This window comes from Pecten maximus, unplaced genomic scaffold (genome assembly GCF_902652985.1).
Source record: "Pecten maximus unplaced genomic scaffold, xPecMax1.1, whole genome shotgun sequence".
NCBI classification, from domain to species: Eukaryota; Metazoa; Mollusca; class Bivalvia; order Pectinida; family Pectinidae; genus Pecten; species Pecten maximus.
In genome coordinates, this window is record NW_022979165.1 from 4,926 (window position 1) to 22,831 (window position 17,906).

Sequence of the window (17,906 nt, forward strand, 5' to 3'; positions counted from 1 at the left end):
TAAAATTTTACATCAGAAAGTATTATTTTGGATTTAAAGAACAAATCTTCATTAGGATATTTCCTTAAATCCTCTCAAACTTTCTATGGAAAATTTTAGGTTAACGCATAGAATCTCTGATATTGTCACACAAAAACATTGTTTTAATTTATGCAAGTATATAATGAAAAAAGAAATAAAAACAAATGAAATTTTCTTTCATCTTGAATACATGTACAGTTTTGTATTATGAGATTTTTTTTTTTGTATGTTGAGAATTGGTTGGTAACTATATATGATATTGAGTAGATGGATGGCAATTATCATTATCTTTTCCATTAGAATTATCAGAGGGAAAACAATGAAAGGTATTTTTAAGGTCATATATATTTCTCTTGTCTATATATTTTTCATGTGAATATTGTAGATTCTATGACTTTAAGGAATTTTCTTTAGTTTTAAATTGAAAACAAACTGGGTGTCAAATTTATTTAAAATCTATATATTCTCAATGAATTTGATAATTGGCTTGCTTGATTTAAAGAAGTGATTTTTCTTACCCGCGATTTGAAGCGTTAATGTTTCCTGAATAGAAGAGGAAAGTGTTTGCGAATGTTCAATCTCGCACATGAGGACTTTGCCGTTGTCTGCCGATACTGGTGTGTATGTCAGTATACTCATTGTAAAATAAGTTGTATCAGTGTTCTGAGATATGGCCGTGGAAATACCAGATAAAATAGAGTTGGAATCTAACTTCCATGAGAAGGAGGGAACTGGATACGACCGATTTGTAAAACAAGTCCATGACTGACTGACATTCGCTGTTCCAGAGGAGCTTCCCTGAAGCACGGTATCGGAAGGAGGGACTGAAAAAAGGAAAACAGTATGTACGGTAATAAGTTGGTTGACAAATAAAATGTTTAAGAAAAATAACAAGAAAAAGAATTATATTCAACCAGGGCCCAGTTGTTCAAAAGGGGATTAGCTTAATCACTTGATAAGTGAACATTTCATTTCTCATTTGTTGCAAAACCTGTGAGTATATCATCTTTAAATTATGCCATTTGGAAGAGAATTTAGAATTACAGAATTTTATACAGTTTTGACAAGATAGTTCTACCAAAAATTATCATATCGGGATTTGAAAAATGTTGTTAAGATGTGATTAGCCTAATCACATTTTGAACAACTGGGCCCAGGTAATTAAGAAACAGCACTCCATCTCATCCTGAGTTAAAGACAGAATGCATACGCACCAGCATTATATATTCAGGCAATAAAAAAACTGATAAGGAGCATAATTGGCCTGTATCGCACATCTTCAAGAACAAACTTTAATCATGTTTTTTCACTTGCTGGTGCACCACAGAAGATTAATTACATGGGCATTGGAAAAATTATCTGAAAGTTACCGTTATGACTGCATAGCTTTATGTTGAAGCTATTATTGTTTTCACTGATGGCGACATCATTTGTTATGAATGACAGCTTTTCATGTTAATCTTCAAGCAAAATCAGAGTCAATATTCTTCTGATTTTTAGAAAAGTCTCCATTTCAATTGCAAGCTTTCCTTTGTAATTTGTTCTCACAATAAGAACTAATCATTGTGCTTCTCATAAAACCTGACATGATAGATGTATGAATTTATATGTAAGAATTAAAATTGTAACATTTTATCTGCCTGAAAATGTACATTTACCCCCAAATAGCTATAAAGAAAAAATACACCGTTATTGAATTATATGTATCATTATTATTGATTTGAATTTATAAGAATTTTAAACATCATGATTTTATTATATATTTGAGGGGAAATATGCTACCTTAGTAACCATATTATACCACTGCCTACAGAAAAGTAAACTTGTTCTTAAAATAGTTTCCTTAATTGCTTCCTCATCTCATCTGAGGTCATGTGATGCATGTCACCTTTCCATTCTAAAGAGTTCAGAGTGTTGGTTTCATTAATTTCGATTAACCTGAAAATCTCAGGTCATGTGACTTACCATAGATGTCGGTGAACGTCTTCGATACAGTCAATGGTGTCGTAGTGGCTGAATTCTCCACTTCACATCTGAACGCAGTATTTTTGTCACTGAATTGAATATTTGTGCTGTAAACATTTTTACTGACAGAGACACCTGACGAGGAATCCGTAAAGTATGTTTGGTCCACAAGTACATTGTTCTTGTACCACTTGACAGTTGGGGTAGGGCTTCCACCAACAGTTTCACAGGTGAAGTTCACAGGGCCCTCTTTAATCGTATTGACAGTCGGACTAGAAATTGTAGGGGTACTGGGCGCAGCTAAAACGTTATCAACATTGACAGACAACATTTAAATTATTCTCTTTGATAAGAAAGAATAATCAGGACATTCTGATGAATTCTTAACATTGTTTAAATTTTATTTCATATTTCTTTTAACTTTTCAGATATTTTAGCTTTTGAAGAAAATTCATTTTTTTTCTAAATCACAAAAAAAGGAAATAAAAAAAATATATATATTCCTCAAGATTGTCCCTGATCCATTCTTTGATATCAATAATACAAAAATCATGAACTGGATGAAACCCTGAAAAAAATCTTGATATGAATGGATGGATTAATGGCTGATGAAAGAAAAGAATGCATATTTTGTAAATGGGAAAGATTTTAATGGAAGATGGTAAATATAATGTCAAAGTTTGTAAGTCATCTACAAATTACAATAAACACACAAAGAACATGGCAGATATGTCTTGTTTAAATATTGTGAAGTGAAATGGAAACCCAAATAGTATCTACATGCATGCCAATCATACTCCATAAAACAAGTCAATATATCTTTCATTTCAAATTAAAGATACATTACAAAATTGAGTAATAAGTGTCATACATAATGTACTTATATAGCCAGGACGAAATTAGCTTTTATTTTTTTAATCAAAACAAAATTTGAATTTTTTGTGGCATTATGATTTGGAAAAAATATTTAAAATTCAAATATTTTAACTAAAAAAAATCTTACAGATTTTCTTTATTTCATGTCATTACTGTTAAAATTTCTGTAATTAAACTGATTTTTTTTTCTCACTATGAATTTTGAGGGAAATAATTTAGGATGTGTATAAACACATCCCCTAACACTGGGGTATCCAATCACTAAGAAATCTCAGATAAAATGAAAGTGCATGCTACAATGAAATATCTAAGGCCTGACAACAAAGGGAGACTATCAAATTATCTCCCTTGCTTTTATGTCTTCGGAAATAAAGGGAGATAATTTGTTAGTGACTCCTGTAATATTATGACTCTGGTAAATACAACAAATGAAATGCACAGATAATATCTTATATATTAAAATTCAACATGTACATTACAATATTTAAAATATTGAAACGAAATTTAGAAAATAAATTACATTTGTTAAATAGTTCACCAGAACCACAATAAAAATCAGGCCTAAATGTCAGTTTAAGCACATATTTTCATTACAAGAATTATTTATACAAACATTAGAAAAGGAATGCTAGTAAAAAAAAATAAATCAGAAAATCTACCAGTCTATTATTTTAATGATTAAAGTAAATTAGCAATATGAGTAGAACAGATGTTTTGAACTGTGAAGTGTATCTCTAAGATATAAGGCAATCAGAAAAAAAATCTAGTTCAGAAGAATGTTTTTATACTTACTTTGTGATAAAATCCCAGGTACCAGAATCAATAAAATTGTTATAGGAATCCTCATTACACTAGTAACTGTTGTAGTCCGATCCATCTTACGAAAATATTAATACACTGCACTCAGTAAATTAATCCAAACGAAAAATATAATTCTCTGCTAGAAAGAATTCATAGCTTCTTTCATTGGCTTGATGGAAGGCTCCTTGTTCGAAATGTTTACAACCTGGAAAATACAAAATAATTTTTATTCATTTTTGTATTCTTTTTATTTCTTGATTACCAGATTAAAATGTGAATATTTCTACAAAGTTTCACATTCAAATATACATTTCAATACCAAGGTTTGCATACTAGACCACTACCTATTTTCAAAGGCAACTTGTTTTTAGCTCTGAATTTATACTAGAAATATAAGAAATACAATTAAAAAAAAAAAAACAAAAAAAACAAATGGTTCAGTCAGTAAGAGCGCTGGCGAAATAATCTCAAGTGAAGATCTGAGGTGCGTGATTCGGCACTCCCTACCCAGGACATGCTAGTTTGTATTTCTCAGGAAGCTCAGAAACGGGTCAGCCTGTTTAATGTCATGGTTGTGTCCTCAGGCAAGACACTTTATCCTAATTACTCTCGATGTGACAAGCCTCCTGTATGTTATTCAGTGAGGTAGTCACCAGCTACTACAAGGAGACTCCACCTCAAAATGACCCTGACTGTTCATGGGGCAGCAAACCCAGCAGACACACAAATATTTCCACCAATATTAAACTGATAGCCTCTAAGTTAAATTTTGTCCATCAACCTTGTATTCCATGTATATTTTCCAATGTTTTTTGCTGATTTAGGTATTGTACTTGACTACTTAAGTTAAGGTATTAAATGCATCGGAGGATCCATGATTTTTTCTCACAAAACTATCGCTGTTTTAATTTATATAACTACATAATGTGTAATGAAATACATATAAAACTTTCTTTTATCCTAAATATCATGCGAAAAAATTAATTGTTCTTTGTTGAAAATCGGTAGGTAATTGTTATCAGTACATTATGATATGTTGGCTGGTATTAAACAATCATAAATTGCTCCTTAATTACAATTATGAGTGACAATTTCAGGTATTTTTAATGGATTTATTCAACTTGAGAGTGTTTTTTTGCTAAAAACTGGACATATAATTTTCACATCAATATTGCTATGAAATTAAATTAGTACTGAAATGAGAATTATATTTCATAGATAGATAATGTTCATGTTGATATACACATGTACATAGTATTTACAAATTGAAATATTTGAAAATAATCTTGGAATATTTGAAATAAATCTTGAAATATTTGAAATAAATCCTGAAGTATTTGAAATAAATCTAACAGTCACCATATTAAATCAAATTTCAAATAAAGACTACTGACTAAACCTCAATAATTTTTGATGAAATTAAAGTTTAATTTCATACCTCACATTCTCAATCATTTTTGACGAAATTAAAGTTTAAATTCATACCTCATATTCTCAATCATTTTTGATGAAATTAAAGTTTAATTGCATACCTCATATTCTCAATCATTTTTGATGAAATTAAAGTTTAATTTCATACCTCATATTCTCAAACATGTAAAGTTTAAATCTAGACCTAACATTGTATGGTAACCTCAGTTAATCCCTACCTTTGCGTGGTAGTTATGTTTGTAGGTATGTACACACATACATACAGTGAAAGGGTTTTATTAACAGTGGAACTGACTCAACAATCCTCCGAGGCACTCTGGTTTAAAAATGGTGGGTGCGGTGAGACTGTGTTACCTGGTGATCGGAATGAAATAGAATATGTTTGTGTACGTTGAGGGGTTATAGAACCTGTTTATATGTGGGGTACTTTATAAATATCACAGTGTCCTATTTCATGAACACATCGTGCAGACAGATATTGGACCATGGTCTAGAAGGAAAACCACCTTAATTCTTAAAACCCATATTTTAACAAGTGTACAGTAAATATTAAACAACATAGTCAAAAATATTTACTCTTTGGAAGTATGATATTACTACTGAGACGGTCTGCCTTTAAAATGCAGATAGACAAGTCTGAAATCTCATTAATTACATAGCCATTTATCAAACTAATGCAACCACTCGCTTTCAAAATACATGTAAGTAAAATCCTACCATTAGATTAAAGGGAGAAATGTTGCAATTTTAAAATCTTTAACAGATCAGTATAAATGTTCAATAAATGTCAACGTAATGTATTTGATCAAAATGTCAACATGTAACATGGAAAGGGTGGTCATTTTTTATGGTACTACATTTACAACGGATAAAGGGTTAGTGATGCCTGGTGATTTCAAATTCTCTTGATAAAATTGATATTCACGACAGCTTAAATACATTTCCAATCATTTCACATCAGGAATTCGGTTATCACAAATTTGAAATAGTGTGATCAATATCCGTTTTGATCGTATACATTAAATATGCCCTATTAACGATAGAAGGAATACAGGCAAATGAGTGCTCAATGAAGACTATACGTTGATACAAAGTATTGTGTGGTATATATGGCTATATGTACTAGCTAGGGTAAGTGATTCATGCAGCTTTAATGCCTCAAATATTTATCAAAACAATTTTTATATATTCAGTCAAACTTTGTGATAACTCAAAGATCCTGGCTAACACGAGGTAAAAAGTCAGTTCCGACAGCAAAAATGCTACATAAAATATACCTGGTTACCTGAAAAAATACCGAAATCTCGAATTATTTCTTGCTGAATTTCAGATATCATGGTTTGTCTGAACAATGTATTCTTAGACATACACATGAGACTTTTCTTCATTCGAAATTGATACCACAATTGTTTCTTCTCCACCAAATCAACTGTCAGAAGATCACTAACTTAGATTTTGGGAACTTGATAACAATATTAATGTACTCTGCAGACACTTAGGTAACATGACCCTAAAATCAGACTTATTAATGGTGTAACATTAACCATTTGAAGTTCTCCGAGTCAAGTTTATATTGAATGAAGATAAAAGGCTTGTGTAATACAGGTAGGCTTTTAAAAATGTGTGCCCCAACTGAGACAGGGGGCAGAGAGGACAAGACTGAGATGAGAGAGGATGGAGGGATGAGAGAGGGTGGAGAGATGAGAGAGGGTGGAGAGATGAGAGAGGGTGGAGAGATGAGGGAGAGTGGAGAGATGAGAGAGGGTGGAGAGATGAGGGAGAGTGGAGAGATGAGGAAGGGTGAAGAGATGAGGGAGAGTGGAGAGATGAGAGAGGGTGGAGAGATGAGGGAGAGTGGAGAGATGAGAGAGGGTGGAGAGATGAGGGAGAGTGGAGAGATGAGGGAGAGTGGAGAGATGAGAGAGGGTGGAGAGATGAGAGAGGGTGGAGAGATGAGAGAGGGTGGAGAGATGAGAGAGGGTGGAGAGATGAGAGAGGGTGGAGAGATGAGGGAGAGTGGAGAGATGAGGGAGAGTGGAGAGATGAGGGAGAGTGGAGAGATGAGGAGAGAGGGGAGAGATGAGAGAGGGTGGAGAGATGAGAGAGGGTGGAGAGATGAGAGAGGGTGGAGAGATGAGAGGGAGAGTGGAGAGATGAGGGAGAGTGGAGAGATGAGAGAGGGTGGAGAGATGAGGGAGAGTGGAGAGAGAGAGGAGAGGTGGAGAGATGAGAGAGGGTGGAGAGATGAGGGAGGGTGGAGAGATGAGGGAGAGTGGAGAGATGAGAGAGGGTGGAGAGATGAGAGAGAGTGGAGAGATGAGAGAGGGTGGAGAGATGAGAGAGGGTGGAGAGATGAGGGAGGGTGGAGAGATGAGAGAGGGTGGAGAGAGAGAGGGTGGAGAGATGAGAGAGGGTGGAGAGATGAGGGAGAGTGGAGAGGGCGGGCGTGGGGGAGGGGAGTGCGAGTGGAGGCGTGGCGAGGTGTGGGAGCTGAGGAGGTGGAGAGCGAGGGGCGCGTGAGACGATGGGCGGTGGAGAGATGGAGGGGGGAGAGGGAGAGGGGGCAGATGAGGCGGTGGGAGCTGAGGGGGGTGAGGCTGCAGACGGTGGGGCGCTGCGAGAGGGTGGAGGCGAGAGCGGTGGGAGTGGCCGGGAGGTGGGTGGGCGTGAGCGTGGGGAGGGCGGTGCGGGGGTGGAGGGATGCGGGAGGGTGGAGAGATGAGGGAGAGTGGAGTGAGCGATAGGGTGGCGCGCTGAAGTGAGGGAGAGTGGAGAGCTGAGAGAGGGTGGCGAGATGCGGGCGACGTGGCGAGATGCGCGCGGGTGGCGCGTGGGGGGTGGAGAGCGGGGCGAGGGGTGGAGCGAGTGAGAGCGGTCGGAGGAGCGCTGCGGGCTCGTGGCGGATGCAGGGAGCGGAGAGGAGAGAGGGTGGAGGATCGATGAGGGAGAGATGAGAGAGAGGTGGAGAGATGAGGAGAGGGTGGAGAGATGAGGGAGAGTGGAGAGATGAGGGAGAGTGGAGAGATGAGAGAGGGGAGAGATGAGGGAGAGTGGAGAGATGAGAGAGGGTGGAGAGATGAGGAGGGTGGGAGATGAGAGCGGGTGGAGAGATGGAGAGGATGAGTGGAGGGAGAGTGGAGAGATGAGGGAGAGTGGAGAGATGAGAGAGGGTGGAGAGATGAGAGAGGGTGGAGAGATGAGGGAGAGTGGAGAGATGAGAGAGGGTGGAGAGATGAGGGAGAGTGGAGAGATGAGAGAGGGGGGAGAGATGAGAGAGGGTGGAGAGATGAGAGAGGGTGGAGAGATGAGGGGGTGGAGAGATGAGAGAGGATGGAGAGATGAGGGAGAGTGGAGAGATGAGGAAGGCTGAAGAGATGAGGGAGAGTGGAGAGATGAGAGAGGGTGGAGAGATGAGGGAGAGTGGGATGGGAGGGGAGATGGAGGGTGCGAGATGGGGAGTGGAGCGTGGAGCGCGGGGAGCTGAGAGAGGTGGAGAGATGGAGGAGGGTGGAGAGAGAGGAGGTGGGCGATGGGGGAGGGGGTGGAGAGGGGTGAGGCGGAGAGGGTGGAGCGCTGCCGAGGGGAGGTGAGGAGCGGGTGGAGGAGGGGCAGAGTGGAGAGATGGGAGGGTGGAGAGTGAGAGAGGGTGGGAGATCAGCGGGGAGAGTAGGGGCGAGAGATGAGGAGGGGTGGAGACGGGAGAGTGGAGAGATGAGCGTGGTGGAGAGATGAGGGGGTGGAGCGATGGGGAGCAGTGGAGGATAGGAGAGTGGAGAGGAGAGGTGGAGCGATGCGGGGGTGGAGGACTGAGAGGGTGGAAGACGGGGGGAGAGATGGGACGAAGTGGAGACGGGGAGAGATGAGGAGGGTGGAGAGAGGAGGGGAGGTGGAGAGATGACGGGAGAGTGGAGAGATGGATGGCGTGGAAGATGAGTCGGGGCGGGTGCGGGTCGGAGGCGAGGGTGCGAGATGAGAGAGGGTGGAGAGGAGGGAGAGTGGAGAGATGAGAGAGGGTGGAGGATGAGAGAGGGTGGAGCTGAGGGGGCGTGGGGCGATGGGGGGTGGAGAGTGAGGCGCGGGTGGCGGTGAGGGAGGTGGAGAGCTGGAGCAGGGTGGAGAGTGAGACGGGGTGGGCGATGGGGAGGGGAGAGGCGAGTGAGGCGAGGGGAGCGATGAGGAGGGTGCAAGATGGGGGTGGAGAGATGGGGGGGTGGAGAGATGGGAGGGTGGAGAGATGGCGAGGTGGAGGAATGAGAGAGGGTGGCGGGCGGCGTGGAGGTGCGACTGAGGGGCGGAGATGCGAGGGGGTGGAGAGTGGCGGGCGGGAGGATGACGGAGGGTGGAGAGATGAGGGAGCGGGAGAGTGGCGCGCGTGAGCGAGGGAGAGGGTGGAGAGTGGGGAGTGGACGAGCTGAGGAGAGGGTGCGAGAGATGGAGCGGGTGGAGGATGAGCGAGGGTGGGGAGGGGGGATGGCGCGCTGCGCGCGGGTGGCGATGGAGAGGGTGGAGGGATGCAGGAGGGTGGGGTGCGAGGGGTGGGTGGGGGGGGGGGGCGTGGGCGTGGGGTGGCGGTGGCGCGGTGGGCATGGGGGGTGCGAGTGAGGTGGGTGGAGGGGAGGGTGGGAGATAGGGGGGTAGGATGAGGGGGGGAGGGAGAGTGGGAGATGGGAGGGGGCGGGCGGGGAGGCAGTGAGAAGGTTGGAGCTGGAGAGCAGGATTGGAGGGACGGGGGATGGTGAGAGGAGAGTAGAGATGGGAGAAAGGGGAAAAGTGGAGGAAAAGAGGGAAGAAATGGAGGGGGAAAAGAAGGGAGGAGGTAAGATGAGGATGTAAGCAGGAGCAGAGAGATATTGAAAGAGAGAGGAGGAAGAAGGGGAAAGGTAGAGGGAGAGAAGGAAAAGAGAGAGGGGAGAGATGGAAGAGGAGGAGAGGAGGTGAGAGAAGAGAGAGGAGAGAAATGGAGAAGGGGAGAAAGGAAAGGGGAGAGACGGGGGAAGAGGAGGATGGTATGATTAATTTAAGGGTAAAAATTCAATGTGAATGTTAATGAGGAATGACTATAGAATACACTATAATAACATGCGCACAGGATGTGTATTAAACTCAAGATTGTACAGTTTTATTGAAGGGGGATTAAGAATAGGGATAATTACTTAAAATAGAGGATATGCTAGTCCTGAATTAGTAGAATGATTTATAAAAGTGTGATAGACAAGAAAAGAACTAGATTCAGTAATTCTTGAGAGAATAAGGTCATTTTTTTTTATTTCCCTTTCTTTTTGGGGGGTTCGTAAAAAAACTGCAAATTTTATAAATTAAAATTCTAGTTTTTAAAAACCCATAATTAAATTAACTTAAAACTCACTCTTTTTTTTAAAAAAAGGAAAGTTTTAAAATTTCTTAAATTTTTCTTTTAAAGGTCAAACAACGCGGGTGGGCGGGCCCGGCCGGGGGGCGCGCTGCGCGCGGGTTTTCGCGCTGCGGGGGGTGGCCGCTGCCCGCGGGTGGGGCGTTCGGGCGGGTGGCCGCTGCGGCGGGTGGCGCGCTCGGCGGTGTCCGCTCGGGGGGCGTTGGGGGCCCCGCTGGTCGGGCCCCGCCCGCTCCCCGGGCCGCTGCGGGGCCGTGGCGCGCCCGCGCGCGGGGGCCCTGCCCCGGGTTGCGCGCTCGGGCCGTGGCGGTGCCGGGGTGGCCCCCCCTGCGCGCGGGGGGCCCCCGCGGGCCGTGGGGCCCCTCGGGCGGGTGGGGCCCCTGCGCGCGGGTGGCGCGCCGCGGGGGCTGGGCCCCTGCGGCGGGTGGCGCCCTGGCGCGGGGGGCGCGCTGCGCCGGGGGGTTGGGGGGGAATGGGGGTGGGGGGTTGGGGGGGGTGGAGGGTTTTGGGGGGGGAGAGTGGGGGTCCCCGGGCGGCGGGGCTTGGGTGGGGGATGGGGGGTTTGGGGGGGCCCGGGGTGGTCCGGGGCCCCCTTGGATTTTGGGGGGGGGGAAAATGTGGTCGGGGAAAAATCGGAGGGGGGAGAACGTGGGAGGAGGTCAGATGAGATAGTAAACAGACAGAGAATATAATCAAAAGAGGAGGGAGTGGATAGGAAGGAGGGAAAGAGGATTAGGGAGAGAGAAGACAGGAAAGAATGAGAGGGGGAGAGATGGAAGAGAGAGGAGAGGGGAGGAGAGAGAAAGAGATGAGGGAGAGCCAAGGTGAAACTGAGAGAGGGGGCAGACAGGATAAAGGGGGAGAGACGAGGAGAAAGAGGGAGGTATGGTCTACTGATTTTTAATTTTAAAGTCTGTAAAAAAAATTTCCAATGATTGAAATGACTTAATTGTAGGAATCAAAAACCCCATAATGTAAATACACTATAAAATACATGCCGTACCTATTTCATGTTTTATTAAATCTACAACGATTTGTTTACATGCTTTTTACTCATGAATGGGTGTCATTAAGCATATAGCCTGTCATGGACATTATCCTTACTACAATATAGAGGAATTACAGTAATCTAGCTGTCCCTGAATTAGTAGATTAATGATCTTTAACATAACACAGGTGATCACCTTTACACAGAATAATCATGTTAATACCTTTAGAAATTCTATTTTGTCAAAATTTTCTATTCTGAGAGGGAAATAATGTGTGCATTAAAAATAATCAGTCCATAAAAATGTTATTTACACCCCATTTTTTTTAACTGATTATTTTTCACTTGTCATACATACCACTTTCTTCCCTTACGCATAAATGCATACTAATCATTTTCCAAAAGGTTACGACACAGGAATGTAAAGAACGCTTTTTCTCTTTTCAGTCCTTATATTTAGCTGTGTCACAACACAATTTTATTTTCAGATGCATAAAATGTTGTTTAGAAAACACTACACAATATTTAACTTCAATTTTAAAGCCTGTGTGAAATACTTATGTAAGTATTTATGTACTTAAGTATCTTTGAAAAATGTCTAACATTGACTTTTCTGGCCTTTTTAACAAACATGTAATTACACATAGAATGAATAAGGTTTGTGCAAATCTGTGGAATCTTCAGTTATATATAGATTTAAAAGTTTGTTAATTCAAACCTGTTTTTTGTTTTCAATTAGCAACAAGGGGGGTAACTAAACTGGTAGGAGTATAAAGGTCATCAGGTTCTTCAAACTGTAATGAAACGTCAAATTCTAGAGCTATCAAGATCTTTTCTATACATAGCAAAACCAGTTAAATATAGGAGAAAACCTTGTGTGTTCATTATTTATATTTCCAGAGAAGTCGTTCATTTACTTTTACATAAATCTTGAACTTAAATCATGAATCCTCTAAACTCAAATTTCATCACACTAAAGTGTACTTCTATAGTACATTTATTACACATCTTAGCCTTTGTTATCAATATCTGTAATACTGAACACATACAAACCATTAAACAGTTATTATAATATATATATCAAAACCTCGTTAATCACATGTAAACCACCAATTAATATATCGATATAATATAAGATCAACTTCTTTGTTCATTAACATTACAAAAATATGCAAAGATTTACGAACACTTCTAAAATTTCCAATTAATTGCCTTTTCAAAATTCAGCCATTGATGATCAGTTTTATTTTTTTCTTCTAATTTTTAATTATTTTCGATTATATTCGATCATCAGCCCACCACTACTGTAATACATACTAGTACAAAATGTAATGTTTTTTTCATATCTAAGTTATGTTTTCCACAAAATTAATAAATATCACACAATGGTCCAAAACACAGAGCTTTGAAATACGAACCAGACATTTACCACCTTTACCTACCTGTATATGTAATTCTACATTCCCATATTTGTCACAACAGCTAACTTTTTATACTAATAATGATGTACCTACTATGTATAGCTAAATCCAATGTATATATATACGTCCTTCCAGTCTGATAAACGCACACGCCTGATATTCACAAATACAGCTATTTGTTTCCGGATAAAATTAATCCATGTTTTTTACTCCGAATCGTAAGTAGCGCATCTATAATTATCATTAACAAAACTATTATAATTTAAAACAGCGTACCTGTGTAGCTACCTGAATCACCTGGAAACATCTAACGGTTGTTTCCGATACACCTTCTACCTGTGGTTTGCTCTGTAACAAGTTTCAGCACATCCAAGTCTTAAAGCTTTCACCCTTCAGTACAATTGTGAATGGCGCTGGTTATAACCTATAAATGGGCTATTGTTGTCTTATAGGATCAAGGCTTGCTCTGGACTGACCAAGAATTTAAGCTTGTGTACATGTTAAATTTTAAATTCTATTTAAATATGCACAAAGTGATATTAATTTCTTCTTAACACAAAACATAAAAAATCATAACCATGTCATGTTGATAAAATATCTTTATGTGTAATATTTGTAAAATACAAAAAATTCTTCTATCTTTATACATGTATATCTGTATAGTATGAAATATACCTATATATAGATCTGTAAAGTATAAAATAGTATATCTATATATATCTGTATATAAAATATTATATCTATATATATATATCTGTAAAGTATAAAATATTATATCTATATATAGATCTGTAAAGTATAAAATAGTATATCTTTATATATCTGTATAGTATAAAATATTATATCTATATATATCTGTAAAGTATAAAATATTATATCTATATATATCTGTAAAGTATAAAATATTATATCTATATATAGATCTGTAAAGTATAAAATATTTTATCTATATAGATCTGTAAAGTATAAAATATTATATCTATATATATCAGTAAAGTATAAAATATTATATCTATATATAGATCTGTAAAGTATAAAATATTATATCTATATATATCTGTAAAGTATAAAATATTATATCTATATATAGATCTGTAAAGTATAAAATATATCTATATATATCTGTAAAGTAGAAAATATTATATCTATATATATCTGTATATATAAAATATCATATCTTTATATGAAGAATATTACATAATACCAAGTCTTAATTGTCACATTTTTATGCCTAAAATAATATTTACTCTTACAGTACATTTATAAGTAGCAGGTTTAAATTTTACATCACTCTAATATCTACCTATATTGTGGTGGTACAATGTCAACAAGTGATGAAACTAGGACCAGAAAATATATCTCAATTTTCGATGCCCCATTAAATAAATATATGAAAAGAGATGTGACAATGTGAAAAAGTTGCTTGCCTGATCGTTTCAGAATGAATGATTCAATTTCAATGGTTGTTGATCATAAATATACCATTATATATATTGATAGCCATGAGGCCATATTTGCAGTTATATAGATCAATTTTTAAACCAATTGTTTAACTGTTAGAATGAGAATTTCTGAATAGTTGTAGGAAAGATTTTTCATCCCAATACAACTGTCTTCAATTTTTTTTTACGCCCTGCTTTTCAGAGCTCGCCAAGTACTCCAGGAGAATTTAATGCTCTAAACCTCAGTTTTTCAATAAAGCAAACAATTATTGGCAAAAATAAATTGTGATCGAAAGTCTGTACATATGATTCATTCTAAACATTTCCCAATATAACAATATCACCAAGCTGACTCAGCTTGATACAGCAGATTCCGAATTTGATTTTCTATAAATCTGATGTCTATAGGGACAGTCTGATGGGGAACTCCAGCAGGCTGGTGGTTTATTATAGGAATGGTGCTAATTCTCAGGGATGTCAATATGATGAGGCTGTAAATATGTTACACACCTGATAATGGAGTCATTGTATGAATACAAAGTTGTTTGACCTTGATCTATAAATAATTGTGACAGGTATTGTATTAATTGTCACAATTAACAGATGTCATATTAAACCCAATCTTGAATCAGTCTTTATAAAAATTAATTTAAATTATGTATGTTATTTAAGAAATGATTAAGAATTATGTGAGAATTCACAATCTGACAACTTTCTATTTCGTTTGACAAGGTTACAAAGTGACAATGCAGTGCAAATGGAAATACATTTTTTATGTATCTGCAGATTGTATACATACTCCACTTGGTAATAAAAACAAGGGCCCAATGGGCCCAAATCGCTCACCTGCAATGCAGTGATCTTTTCATATATGGATCCTGCAGTTATTTGAAAGCATGCTACAGGACCAATATAATAATGTCTCTCTGCACTTTGGCTTTTCACTTAAAGTCATTTAAAGATTTAAGCATACTTGATCGACGTGACCTTGAATGCGAGTCAGGGTCATTCATTTGAACAAACTTGGTAGCCCTTTACCCCAGCATGCTACAGACACAATATTAACTCCATGGGACTCTTGGTTATTGAGAAGAAGTCGTGTCAAGATTTTAGCCTTTTTGACTCCTGTGACCTTGAATGAAGGTCAAGGTCATTCATTTGAACAAACTTGCGAGCCCTTCACCCCAGCATGCTACAGGCCAAATATTAGGTCTCTGGGACTGTTGGTAATTGAGAAGAAGTTGTTAAAATTTTTAGCCTTTTTGACTCCTGTGACCTTGAATGAAGGTCAAGGTCATTCAATTGAACAAACTTGCGAGCCCTTCACCCCAGCATGCTACAGGCCAAATATTAGGTCTCTGGGACTGTTGGTTATTGAGAAGAAGTCGTTTTAAAATGTTAGCCTTTTTGACTCCAGTGACCTTGAATGAAGGTCAAGGTCATTCATTTGAACAAACTTGGTAGCCCTTTACCCCAGCATGCTACAGGCCAAATATTAGGTCTCTGGGACTGTTGGTTATTGAGAAGAAGTCGTTTAAAGATTTTAGCCTTTTTGACTCCTGTGACCTTGAATGAAGGTCAAGGTCATTCATTTGAACAAATTTGGTAGCCCTTTACCGCAGCATGCTACAAACCCAATATCAACTCCCTGGGACTTTTGGTTATTGAGAAGAAGTCGTTTAAAGATTTTAGCCTGTTTGGTCCCTGTGACATTGAATGAAGGTCAAGGTCATTCATTTGAACAAACTAGGTAGCCCTTCACCCCAGCATGCTACAGACCCAATACCAACTCCCTGGGACTGTTGGTTATTGAGAAGAAGTCGTTTAAAGATTTTAGCCTTTTTGACTCCTGTGACCTTGAATAAAGATCAAGGTCATTCATTTGAACAAACTTGGTAGCCCTTTACCCCAGCATACTACAGACCCAATATCAACTCCCTGGGCCTCTTGGTTATTGAGAAGAAGTCGTTTAAAGATTTCAGCCTTTTTGACTCCTGTGACCTTGAATGAAGATCAAGGTCATTCATTTGAACAAACTTGGGAGCCCTTTACCCCAGCATGCTACAGACCCAATATCAACTCCCTGGGCCTCTTGGTTATTGAGAAGAAGTCATTTAAAGATTTTAGCCTTTTTGACTCCTGTGACCTTGAATGAAGGTCAAGGTCATTCATTTGAACAAACTTGGGAGCCCTTCATCCTAGCATGCTGCAGGCCAAATATTAGGTCTCTGGATCTGTTGGTTATTGAGAAGAAGTCGTTTAAAGATTTTAGCCTTTTTGACTCCTGTGACCTTGAATGAAGGTCAAGGTCATTCATTTGAACAAACTTGGGAGCCCTTCATCCTAGCATGCTGCAGGCCAAATATTAGGTCTCTGGATCTGTTGGTTATTGAGAAGAAGTCGTTTAAAGATTTTAGCCTTTTTGACTCCTGTGACCTTGAATGAAGGTTAAGGTCATTCATTTGAACAAACTTGGTAGACCTTCACCCCAGCATGCTACAGACCCAATATCAAGTCCCTGGGTCTTTTGGCTATTTAGAAGAAGTCGTTTATTTTTTTTTTAGCATATTTGACCCCTGTGACCTTGAATGAAAGTCAAGGTCATTCATTTGAACAAACTTGGTAGCCCTTCACCCCAGCATGCTACAGACCTAATATCAACTCCCTGGGACTCTTGGTTATTGAGAAGAAGTCGTTTAAAGATTTTAGCCTTTTTGACCCCTGTGACCTTGAATGAAGGTCAACGTTCTTCATTTGAACAAACTTGGTAGCCCTTCACCCCAGCATGCTACAGGCCCAATATTAGGTCTCTGGGCCTTTTGGTTATTGAGAAGAAGTTGCTTGAATGGAAAAGTTGACGCCGGACGGACGGCCGGACGGCCGGACGGCCAGACGGCCGGACGGACGACGGACGGACGACGGACGCCGCGCCACGGCATAAGCTCACTTGCCCTTCGGGCAGGTGAGCTAAAAATGGACCTTCATATGTTTCACGACATGCAATATTGACTTGATTTATGCTAGGGATATCACAGTAATAGGGACCACATCCATTCACTGACAAAAAAATAATAGAAAAAATCCTAAATTAACATATTGTACTCTGTAGACATAATTGTAAGCCTTACTTAAGAGCAACTCGGCTAATAGATTATTGATTATCAAGCTTGGTGGTCAACACCACAGACTTTGATTAGCTCTATGGGAGGACTTACAACTATACCTGTAAAAACTCCTTAACGAGATAATACTACAGGTATATACTAAACATCAGCTATAGGGATAAATAAGTAGTGGTTCTCAAAATATCTTACCTTTTTGTACTTAAAAAACCCAAGCAAACATTGATTACCATATTCGTTCTATTACTTCGCCAAACTGTCCCCATATAGTGTAGGCAAACAACCACATTTTTTGGTGCTATTATATTCATTCAACACCATAGATTAACAAGTTTACCTACTTCAGTGTTGTGTCAATATAATCTGATAATTCTATTTCAAAAATTGGCCCAGAGATGTGATAAAGACTCTTTTTTCAAGAAAAATACAAATATATCCAAATGGGAATATGACAACTTTCTGAGAATGGTT

The 17,906-nt window shown here is 39.6% G+C and overlaps 3 protein-coding genes across 3 annotated transcripts; 1 reads left to right on the forward strand and 2 right to left on the reverse strand.

Moving 5' to 3' along the window:
• Window positions 1–256: 256 nt before the first annotated feature.
• LOC117318279 (signal-regulatory protein beta-1-like) lies at window positions 257–2,320 on the reverse strand. Its single transcript, XM_033873282.1, has 2 exons — window positions 1,987–2,320; window positions 257–845 (listed from the first exon to the last, which is right to left on the reverse strand). The coding sequence occupies exons 1-2, from the start codon at window positions 2,315–2,317 to the stop codon at window positions 478–480; spliced, it is 699 nt and encodes a 232-aa protein (XP_033729173.1). The 5' UTR covers window positions 2,318–2,320; the 3' UTR covers window positions 257–477.
• A 4,393-nt stretch (window positions 2,321–6,713) lies between these two features.
• On the forward strand, window positions 6,714–7,838 carry LOC117318277 (processed variable antigen-like). The gene has a single exon (XM_033873280.1). It carries the CDS (start codon window positions 6,714–6,716, stop codon window positions 7,836–7,838), a length of 1,125 nt encoding a protein of 374 aa, XP_033729171.1.
• A 22-nt stretch (window positions 7,839–7,860) lies between these two features.
• On the reverse strand, window positions 7,861–9,798 carry LOC117318278 (proline-rich extensin-like protein EPR1; the record flags this gene model as incomplete). Its single annotated transcript, XM_033873281.1, has 2 exons — window positions 7,861–8,460; window positions 8,667–9,798. Coding segments are annotated over 2 exons (1,732 nt in total), but the record flags the coding sequence as incomplete, so codon positions are not given.
• Window positions 9,799–17,906: the final 8,108 nt, after the last annotated feature.

Bases quoted from the DNA above. Each gene is read 5' to 3' on its own strand.
- LOC117318279 (XM_033873282.1), bottom strand. From the start codon at position 2,317: ATGTTGTCTGTCAATGTTGATAACGTTTTAGCTGCGCCCAGTACCCCT. The intron at 846-1,986 runs GTAAGTCACATG...TCCTTTTTTCAG, and splicing joins GACGTTCACCGACATCTATG to TCCCTCCTTCCGATACCGTG.
- LOC117318277 (XM_033873280.1), top strand. From the start codon at position 6,714: ATGTGTGCCCCAACTGAGACAGGGGGCAGAGAGGACAAGACTGAGATG.